Here is an 11,231-nt window from a genome sequence, read left to right as displayed (position 1 = left end):
AGATGAAATCTTTTATGAATTCTGTTCTAAAATATACTTCAGTGGAATAATAATTTAAAAACTTCATTTGGTGCCTGTGTCATATATTTTATATGCACACTTATGTACTTACCACTCTTTTATATTTATGTTTATTTGGGGGCGCCTGGGTGGCTCAGTTGGTTAAGCATCCAATTTCAGTCATGATCTCACAGTTCGTGGGTTCGAGCCCCACGTCAGGCTCTGTGCTGACAGCTCAGAGCCTGGAACCTGCTTTGGATTCTGTGTTTCCCTCTTTCTCTGACCCTCCCTTGCTCATGCTGTCTCTCTCTCTCTCAGAAATATATGTATGTTTATTTTAACAAATTCTGTTATTTTACTGCACTGCCTGATAGGACTGACTTATTGCACGCAACAGGAATTGGGCAGCCCCAGAGAATTAAATAAATGAGTAAAAAACGAGGCTCATGGAAAGGTGGGAACTCGGGCAGCTCTGGGGCCCACAGCAGTAAGAACTTATGGAGCAGCTGTAGGGCACCATCATCAGATGATTCAGCCTCAGCTGCCTTTTGCTTCCACGTGTCTCAGTTCCAGATTCAAGTCTGATTTCCTTGGCTGGGTCACATGTCTAGCTCTGTGGCCAGGGTACAGGGTACAGTGGAATTGGGCAGTTCTTCAAAGGGTAGTGGAAAGGCTTATTGCCAGGAAAAAGGGGGAAGAGGCACATAAGAGGCCAAGAGAAAGTTCAACTATCACTGGAAGCAGCTGTCTTATATCACTTGGCATCTGTTTAAACTTCCAAGTTAAATGCCTTGTATATGCTAGACGTACTTTTTTTTTTTTTGGCAGGGGATGGCTTACCAAATTCCTTATTAAATGCACTCATTCATTTGCTTATTTGTGCATATATGGATTCATATTTTCCAACAAATACCAATTATGACAGGCAGGGCATGGATTATTTTCCAGGAGAGCTAGAAAGGTCAGGGAAGGAGTGGTTAAACATAGTCCCTCAGCTCAAAAAAGGTAAGGGTCTAGGAGGCAAAGAGTCTTATTTTAACATCATAAAATTTCAATGAAGTCTTCTATAGATGAAGAAAGTTAGGATCCAAGAACAAATCATGGAGCTTACTCCGAAAGGAAGTGAGGGGCGCCTGGGGGGCTTAGTCAGTTAAGTTTCTGACTCTTGGTTTTGGCTCATGTCGTGATCTCACGGTTCATGAGACTGAGCCACACGTCAGGCTCTGTGTGGACAGTGCAGAGCCTGCTTGGAATTCTCTCTCTCCTTCTCTCTCTGCCCCTCCTTTACTCTCTCTCTCTCAAAATAAATAAACTGAAAGGAACTGGGATTTGGCCTGTTGTCTAGGACTTTTGGCCATAGATTTCCAGTGTTCAAGGAGAGTTTAGGTGATTATACCATTCCAAATACATCTGGGATTTTGATGTAAAAAATAAACTCAATGTTTTTGTTGCACATCTACCTAATGGTAAAAGGAGATAAAAGTTCATAATTCTACCATTATATTTGTTCTTGTCTTTAATGTTTTGAAGCATGATGGCTGGCTTGAAAACATCATCTGTACAAATAAAAAAGATGATAAATACACTTTTGAGGAGAAAGTGAAATAACATTAAATTTACGTTGGCCTGGTAACAATTTACTCATGGAATACATGTGTCATGGACTATTGTAGATATCCAACCTCATTTAGAATCAAGGTGACATGTGCTAAATTAATATTATGGTCACAGTGAAAATATGAATGGTCTACATTCCCAAAAGGTTAGCTGTTTTCAGCAATGATACTTATTATAGGACAGTGATGAGATCTCAACAGAGTAGACTTTAATAAAATAACTCAGAAAGTTTTCTTATTTTTATTTACACCCTCCTCCAGAAACTGTAAGGATGTTCCAGAGTTATCATGAGGAACAGAAGTACAATTGCAAGTTATTTTTTCTCTGCATTGTTAAGCAAAGTTTCAATTTGGTTTTTATAATAATAAATTATTATTTGAGCCACTAAGTTTGGTGGTTGTATCTTGGGTAGCAATAAATAACTGAAACATTCATTGTTGGCCTTGAGACTGAACCAGTAAAGCCAGCTTTCATTCAGTCTTTCTTTATGTTGTTTTTTGTTTTTTAAATTTTTATTTGAATTCCAGTTAGTTTCAGGAGTACAGTGTAGTAATTCAGTGCTTCTGTACATCACCCTGTGTTCATTGCAAGTGTCCTCCTTATCCCCATCACCAATTAACCCACCCCACATCCCCCTCCCCTCTGGTAACCATCAATGTGTTCTCTGTAGTTAAGAATCTGTTCCTTGATTCGTCTCTCTCTCTCTCTCTCTTATTTTTCCCTTTGCTTGTTTGGTTTTTTTTTCTTAAATTCCACACATGAATGAGATCATATGGCATTTGTATTTCTCTGACTGACTTATGTCACTTAGCATTGTACTCTCTAGCTCCATCCATGTCTTTGCATATAGCAAGATTTCACTCTTTTTTATGGCTGAGTAATATTCCACTGTGTGTGTGTGTGTGTGTGTGTGTGTGTGTGTGTGTGTGACATCTTTATCCATTTATTTATTAATGAACACTTTGGTTGCTTCCATATCTTGGCTATTATAAATAATGCTGCTATGAACATATGGGGTCATTAATTCTTTAAAAAAAACTTCACTGAGCTGCAATTGACAAATAAAAATTGTATATAATTAAGTGGTACAAATTGGATGTTTTGATGTACATATACATTGTAAAATGATCACCACAATCAAGCTAATTAACATACCCATCACCCATTTCTCTCTCTCTCTTTCTTTCTTTTTTACTGTATATGGTGAGAACATTTAAGATCTACATCTTAGCAAATTTCAAGTATTCCATACAGCATTGTTGACTATAGTCACCATACGGTACAATACACTTTTAGAACTTCTTCATCTTGCTGGGGCACCAGGGCGGCTCAGTCTGTTAAACATCCCACTCTTGATTTGGGCTCAGGTCTTGATCTCATGGTTCTCAAGCCCAGTGTCCGGCTCTGTGCTGTCAGTGTGGAACCTACTTGGGATTCTCTTTCTCCCTCTCTCTCTGCCCCTCCCCCACTTTCATGCTCTTTCTCTCTCTCAAAATAAATAAATAAAATAAGCATTTAAAACAGATTCTCTCTCTCTCTCTTCCCTTGCCCCTCTCCCCAGCATGTGTGTTCTCTCTATATAATAAAAACAAAAAAGCAAACAAAAATAATAGTAAAAATATCTAAACTAAAGAAGAGGCTGAGACAAGAAAGGGTTGACAAGAAGAAAGAAAGCCATGTAAACAAATTAGAAGTTTCAATGAAGTCATTTAGTTATTCCTGAAAATTTTAAAAGCAGCTGCAGTGATGTGCTAAAATCGCTATATTCTGGTGAACAGGAATTGTCTTTGGTCTCTGCCCTCAAAGAGCTTACAGTCTAGTTAAAGAAGAAAGGCATTAGTTATACATATAAGTCATAAATATTTAAGGTGGCAAACGCTAGGAAGAAAAGTTCAACAGACTGAAAAGTCCTAACGGGAGAGTGTTTGTGCTTGCCCATGTCCTTCCTTCCTGTCAGTAAACATGTGTGCACATCATGATTTGTAGCTACGTGCTGTTTCCTGAAGGTCCAGATAGATGTCCCTGGGAAAATGTTATCTGATCTTCACCCTGAAGAGCAAGTAAGGGTGCAAGAAGGAGAAGGCACAACACGTTGGAGGTGGGTCAGAGCATGTGCAAAGGCTTTGGGAGGGGACACAGCTCATTTGAAGAACTCGAGGAAAGAGAGGAAAATAATTGTGACATAAAGCTTGAGAAGCCAAACAGCAAACAATTACTCAGGGCCCGGCTGGTCACTGTAAAGGTGATGGTGTCACAGTAAAGGTGATGGTGATGAGGAGCTTTAAGAAATGCTAAGATGGGGGCGCCTGGGTGGCTTAGTCGGTTAAGCGTCCGACTTTCTCTTAGGTCATGATCTCACGGTTTGTGGGTTCGAGCCCCGCGTCGGGCTCTGTGCTGACTGCCAGCTCAGAGCCTGGAGCCTGTTTCAGTCTGTGACTCCCTCTTTCTCTGACCCTCCCCTGTTCACACGGTCTCTCTCTCTCTCTCCTAGAAATAAATAAAACATTAAAAAAAAAAAGAAAGAAAGAAACGCTAAGATGGTGGCACCTGGGTGGTTCAATCAGTTGAGTGTCAGACTTCAGACTTCGGCTCAGGTAGTGATCTCATGGTTCATGAGTTTGAGCCCCGAGTAGGGCTTGCTGCTGTCAGGCTGTCAGCATGGGGCCTGCTTCAGATCCTCTGTCCTTCTTTCTCTCTGTCTCTCCCCCTCTGTCCTCCTCTCTCTCTGCCTCTCCTCTGCTCACGTTCTCTCTCTCAAAAAATAAATAAAACATTTAAAAAAAAAAGAAATCCTAAGAGGGTCTTTAGCAGCATTACATTTGAGTATATTATGGGAGAGAGGAAATAGGAAGAGATAGTTCTAGCTGTCAGAGGGGGCTAGAGTACATTGAGGGAGGTAAGTAAGGAAGATCCTTGAACTACAGAATTTGAGATACTTGGTCATGAAAAAAAGGAGAAAAGCCAATCACAGAGAGATGCTACTGAGAATGTATGTAGATGAATGCCCTGATTTAGCCTCATCCGATGACATCAGAACAGAACTTCATTTTTTGCTTGTACCAGAATGTACCTGGAGAACCAGACTTTGATTCTGATCATCAGGTAAAGTGCCTCCCCCCTTCCCACAGGTATCTTCTGGGAACACTCAGAAGGTTAGAATCAACAGATGATAGTAACTCATGAGGACGAGAGAAATAGACCCACACTCTGTGGGGTTAGAACATTTTATTACAAATTAGTTCGGGCACAATTTATATACAACATAATACACATTATACCACTGGTTTCAGAAATGAATGCCCAGTTTTTCCTCCACAGTAATTGTTCTTTTTTTGTCCTTAAAAGTTTCTGGTTTGAATAATTAACCTCCCTTGATCCCATAATGAGGTCTTTTTTTTCTTTTTTCTCTTGAAAACAGCCCTTTTAAAAAATAAGTGTCACTATCTCATTGCAAAATCATGAGAGTACGGTGGAAGCATAAAGAAGGAAGTGGAAATAACTCAAAATTGGACTACCCATTTTTAATACGTGGGTGAACACTTTTTCAGTCATCCATTTATACACAAATACTTTATATGAAGATAAAAAATAAGGTATAAATATTAACAATCTTTTTGTTGCTTCTATCTGCTGTAGGAATTCTGCCTTTGACTATCACATCCCTGGGCCTTTGTTTTATAAAATCAGTGTATTGGGTAAGGAGAGGGCTAGAGAAGCTATGAAGGAAACACTCATGAAAGAAAAGGCACAGAGTGACTTGCGGAAAATAAAAAGAAGAGTCATAGTTGGCTACAAGAAGGGATTTTTAGAGGGCTTGAAGACAGAAATAAGAAATGATGTGGGGAAGCTCTCATACATCAGAAATATTAAAAGGAAAACAGCTGGAATAAGTTTTTTTTGGGGTGCCTGGGTGGCTCAGTTGAGCATCTGACTTCAGCTCAGGTCATGACCTCACAGTTCGTGGGTTCGAGACCTGCCTCCGGCTCTATGCTGACAGCTCAGAGCCTGGAGCCTGGCTTCAGATTCTGTGTCTCCCTCTTTCTCTGACCGTCCCCTGCTCATGCTGTCTCTCTTTCTCTCTCTCTCAAAAAATAAAATAAAATAAAACATTAAAAAAAAGATTTTTTGGGTGTGTGTGTGTAGAAGATCAAACATTTATTTTCCAAGTTTCTGTGAAATTGCTAGATTTTGTACTGCTGCATGAAGATGTGAACTAGAATCCTAGTTCTATCCGCAAACTGTGTGACTTAGGGAACTTTACCTGACATCCCTAAACCTTGTTTCACCTTTTGTAAAATGGTCTCCACATTCTTATGTAGATAAAGTAGAGAATACATATATATAAAACAATTGCATAGTGCTGGGTAAGGGGAAAGGCCTCAGGTAATGGTGACTCTAGACAGATCCCCTGAAGGGTACCTTAGGCTACACTGCCCACACCAAACTGAGATGTTTAACAATTAAACTGTGATTTGAGAGGGTTCAGAAATATATGCAGTTACAAGGGAGAGAACTATCAAACTCAAAAACCACCGGAAATATGAAAAATGGATAAGCAGATGCATTTTTCAATTGTGGCAAACTAAACATTGCATAAAATTTGCTATCTTTACCATTTCTTAATTTTTAAAAATGTTTTATTTATTTTTGAGAGAGAGAGAGAGAGACAGAGTATGAGTAGGGCAGGGGCAGAGAGAGAGGGAGACACAAAATCTAAAGCAGGCTAAACTGTCAGCACAGAGCCCGAATGGGGATGGAGGAGTGTGTGGGAGATTGATGGCTTGAATTCATGAACCGCGAGATCATGACCTGAGCTGAAGTCCGATGCTTAAGAGACTGAGCCATCCAGGCGCCCATCTTTACCATGTTTAAGTGCGGTTCTGTAGTGGTAAGTATATTTGTCCTGTTGTGCAATCAATCTCCAGAAATTTTTGCGAAACTTGTTGTCAAACGGAAACTCTATATCCATTAAGCAGCTACCCATTATCCCCTCTCCTAGCTTGGAAACCATTCTCTTCTTTTTCTATTGATTTGACTATTCTAAATACCTCATATAGCTGGAATCACACAGCATTTGCCTTTCTGTGACTCACGTATGTTTCACTTAACATAATGTCCTCAAAGTTTATCCATGCATGTTCCAGAGTTTCCCTGCTTGTTAAGTCTGAACAAAATTCCGTGTGTTTATATACCAGATTTTGCTTATCCATTCACCATCAGAATCCTCATACTGCACCTTAAGCCATTCATCAACACTTAAATGGGATTCATTTTGTCCTTTTTGTCTTATGCCTTTTATAAGGGCAATAATATATTTTTTAAATTTAGGATATTCACCTTTTTTTTTTGCTTTGTTTTAATGATTTCAAATAGGATGGGGAGCTTTGTGAATAAAAATGGAATAAAAAAACTACAAATCACTAAAATGTCATGAAAACTAAAGGCTGATGTGTCTGTAAGATCTCCAGCAAATAATACCTTCTTTCTCCTTAGATTCTGGAAAAAAAATGGAACAATAATGATCAACTCCAGTATTACTAGAAACCAAGCTGGAAAATGTAACTTGGCAGGAGAACCAGATGATCATGGCAATTGAACCTCATGATTAGGCTATCTTCTCTTCAAACAACACAGGCCAGGAAGGCTGTCCCCCACCCTTTCATACTAAGGAGTAACATTGGCAGGATGGGGGAGAAGTAAACCATAACAACAGGAGTTAATAGGGCTTGGGTCTAGGCCTGACTTTACTGTATAACTAGATGTGTTACAAAGGGCAAGACAATTATTGCTGTTTCTCAGTGCCACTATCTGCAAATGGGAGAATGGATAGTGCCAAAATAAATAGAGATAATAGTAACGTCAACATGTGAACTTGACCTATGCCAGTGAATATTTTCCCAGTTATTTATTGGACATTTTCTATGTATCGTGAGCTCTGGAGAGAGGTAATAAGGATGAGTGAATTGTTAAGCAGGACTTTTAGGAAGTCATGTAAAAGAAGGATTAAGATTCGGGGCTTTGGAGTTAACTGAATCTGAGTTCAAGGTTTGGTTTGCTACTTATTGTGCAAACTTGGGTCCACTACTTGAGGTCTCTAATCCTCAAAACCTTTTTTTTTTTTTTTTTTTTTTTGTCCTACAAAGTGGGAAATACACTGTATGGGGTGATGTGAAGATTAGATAAGATAGTATCTGTGAGATGCTCATCATAGTGCCTGGCGAGCAGATCATGCTCTATATGTGTTAATTAATACTATTCTTAGCAACATGGAGGAACTGAAATGTTTATAGGCAGAAAAGAGGAACATTCCAAGTGCAGCAAGGGAAATGAAGTGAAAGGTGATGGAGCACAGAGATGGACTATTGAGGGGTGCTTCTTGGCCCCCCACAGATCCTCATTATCGTCAACAAGACAAAATTGGTTGCCATTATAAAGATTGAAATCTGTTTCCAGCTGCCTGCTATGCCCCATGGATTCCTTACCCAGGAATAAGGCACTGAGGATATTATTAGGGGGATAATTTATGGGGCTCCAAGGATTACAGAGACACACATAGAAAATCTTATTAAGGAAACAAAATATAACACTTTCAAGGAAGCATTTTTCTATTATCTTGTTATTTATTTAAGAAGAGGAAATAAATAGATGATGTTGAGACAATAAATTTCCAAAATCTATTTTTAAAACCAATAATTTATGGCAGAGAAATAAATAGTACATTGTAGAACACTCTTTTCAGGGATCTCTTCACTTCCCTGTTTCTTAAAGAATAGATTAACGAGTTCAGCATGGGTGAGACAATATTATTTAATATTTGCACCACAGCACCAAGCAAGGGGTTGGGTGTGGGCTGCAGATAGATGATGATTACAGGTCCATAGGGACAGAGGATTGCAGTGAGGTGAGCGCTGCAGGTAGAGAAAGCTTTCTGCCTGCCCTCTGCTGATCGGATTCTCAGAATGGCAATCCCAATACGTGTGTAGGAGACACAGACACTGAACCAAAGTATTAATGCCAGAAAACCAACATTAGTGGAACCCACTCTCTGGGCCAGGGAGCTGTCAGTACAAGCCAGGGGTAAGATAGCAGGAATGTCACAGAAGAAGTAGTCCACCCAGTTGGAGTCACAGTAGGTTAACTGAAAGGTGAAGGAGGTCAGGATGGTGGCATGAAGACAACCCACCAACCAGGCTGCCATGACCAAGCTGACACAGACCCCAGGTCTCATAATGAGCATATACCTCAGTGGGTGACAGATGGCAATGAAGCGGTCATATGCCATCACAGAATAGAGACAACCTTCGGTAGCCCCCAGAAAATGGTAGAAAAAGAGCTGTGCAGCACAGCCCTTATAAGAAATGGTGTGGCTCTGGCCAGAGAGATAAAATAGCATCTTGGGACAGGTTACAGATGGGAACAACATGTCAAAAATAGATAGGAGTCCCAGGAAGAAATACATGGGGGTATGAAGGGTAGAGGAAGAAACAATTGCCGTAAGGATGAGTAAATTGCCAAGCAGCGTGAAGAGGTAAATAAATGAGAAGTTGACAAATAACACAGTCTCCAATCCCTCTGTCTGAGGTATTCCCAGTAGAATAAACTCATGGAGCTCTGTGTGATTCCTCATGTTCCTGGAACAGAGGTCTGGACAGAGATAAGATAGTGAAAGCATAAATGTGGAGAATAACTTGAGGCAGACACAATACCAGTACATTCATCACCACCAATCTTTGTTTATTTTGTAAAAATTTTAAAGGATTTTGTTTTTAAGTAATGTCTACACCCAATGTGAGGCTCAAACTTACAACCCCAAGATCAAGAGTCATGTACTCTACTGACTGAGGCATCCAGGTGCCCCAAGCTTTGTTTAAACATAAATATGATACTGAAATTAAGAATTAGGGCTTCTTGGGGCGCCTGGGTGGCTTAGTCGGTTAAGCGTCGGACTTTCGCTTAGGTCATGATCTCGTGGTTCGTGAGTTCGAGCCCCGCGTCGGGCTCTGTGCTGACTGCCAGCTCAGAGCCTGGAGCCTGTTCAGAGTCTGTCACTCCCTCTCTCTCTGACCCACCCCTGCTCACGCTGTCTCTCTCTCTCCTAGAAATAAATAAAACATTAAAAAAAATTAAAAAAAAAAAAGAATTAGGGTTTCTGCCAAAGACATTTAGGGAATAGTAAAGCAAATACAGTATATGCTTTTATATCTCAAGATGTCATCTTCCTTAATGAATATGGGTACAAGGCAACATGAAACATTACTATGGTGAAATACTGGATGGACTAAGGGAACAAAGATCTCAATATTGAACAGATGAACATAATTTAATTAACATCTACAATAAATTGTACAGCAGTACATGCCCTAAATAGACTAACCTGGAAGACTCTTCCTCCTGTTTTTTTTTTTTTTTTTTTCCCAGAACATGTCTGCAGTTAATCAAAGACACGGTCAAACACCCTAAATATTCATCAAAGGTTAATGTGGGCACCCACACCTTTGATGACGATAATGGATTACATTTCAGTGCAATGTGCATTAGGATGTAAATTGTATTAGTATTATTCTAGTTGAATATATTCCTTATTTTGAGAATTTTCTTTCTTTTTTTAATGTTTTATTTATTTATTTATTTATATTTCTGAGAGAGAGAGGCAGTGTGAGCAGGGGAGGGTCAGAGAGAGGGAGACACAGAATCCGAAGCAGGCTCCAGGCTCTGACCTAGCTGTCAGCACAGAGCCCGACGCAGGACTCGAACCCACGAACCATGAGATCATGATCTGAGCTGAAGTCGGATGCTTAACTGACTGAGCCACCCAGGCACCCCTAGTTTGAGAATTTTCTTATTTAGCAATGTTCATTTGACAGAAAAGAAACTATCAGTGATGAATCTGGATGTGATCCTGGGGTTTTAAATTGTTTAAGATTAGTAGCTGAGTTATATTGTGTAGAAGGTAGGTTTTAGTGAAGTTATATCACACATAAAGATGCAGATATGGGATATTTAATCTTTGCTAACAACTGGAATTTTTAACTCTGTAGTGCAAGAAAAGGATTTGAATTCTGCAACTGTTTTGTGTTTTCTGCTTTTAAAATTTTTTAATTTTTATTTGTTTCTGGTAAGAAAACGCACAAAGGGATCTACCTTCTTAACAGATTTTTAAGCTCACAATACAACATGATTAACTATAAGCATGATGTTATAAAGCAGATATCTAGAATTTATTCATTTTGCCTTATGCAAACTCTATATCCTTTGTTTGGCCTCCATTTTCTCCCTCATCTTTACCCCTGGTAACCACCATTTTTCACCCTGCTTCTATGAGTTTAACTATTTGTTTTATTTTGAAGGAAAAAGTCATAAAACAAAATATGTTGAGAATAGGAATTGCCACTAGGTCGTGCTGTGGACAGCTGTCTATTACAAGGCAGAAATTCAAAGGTACTTGTGAATTGTCCATAAGACCTGATGTTCCCACTTTCCTTTTTGACTTTTATGATTCAATGGAGATCCAAAGTATATGGAAATTGTCTCATTATAATTTCCTGACTTCCAATTATAATTCCTGATTGATTTCTTTGACCCTCTTTTATAATTAATAGTTATTAATTGATAAT

The 11,231-nt window shown here is 39.3% G+C and overlaps 1 protein-coding gene across 1 annotated transcript; it reads right to left on the bottom strand.

The window, feature by feature from the left end:
* Positions 1–8,311: 8,311 nt before the first annotated feature.
* On the bottom strand, positions 8,312–9,250 carry LOC120243974 (olfactory receptor 148-like). The gene has a single exon (XM_039250233.1). It carries the CDS (start codon positions 9,242–9,244, stop codon positions 8,312–8,314), a length of 933 nt encoding a protein of 310 aa, XP_039106164.1. The 5' UTR covers positions 9,245–9,250.
* Positions 9,251–11,231: the final 1,981 nt, after the last annotated feature.

The sequence above is a fragment of the Hyaena hyaena genome, unplaced genomic scaffold (genome assembly GCF_003009895.1).
Source record: "Hyaena hyaena isolate Hyena2069 unplaced genomic scaffold, ASM300989v1 scaffold_364, whole genome shotgun sequence".
NCBI classification, from domain to species: Eukaryota; Metazoa; Chordata; class Mammalia; order Carnivora; family Hyaenidae; genus Hyaena; species Hyaena hyaena.
The sequence above is the reverse complement of the archived record's forward strand: the minus strand, read 5'-3'. Positions and strand labels throughout refer to the sequence as shown.

What these genes read in the sequence shown, in the direction of transcription:
- LOC120243974 (XM_039250233.1), bottom strand. Translation starts at nt 9,244, where the DNA reads ATGAGGAATCACACAGAGCTCCATGAGTTTATTCTACTGGGAATACCT.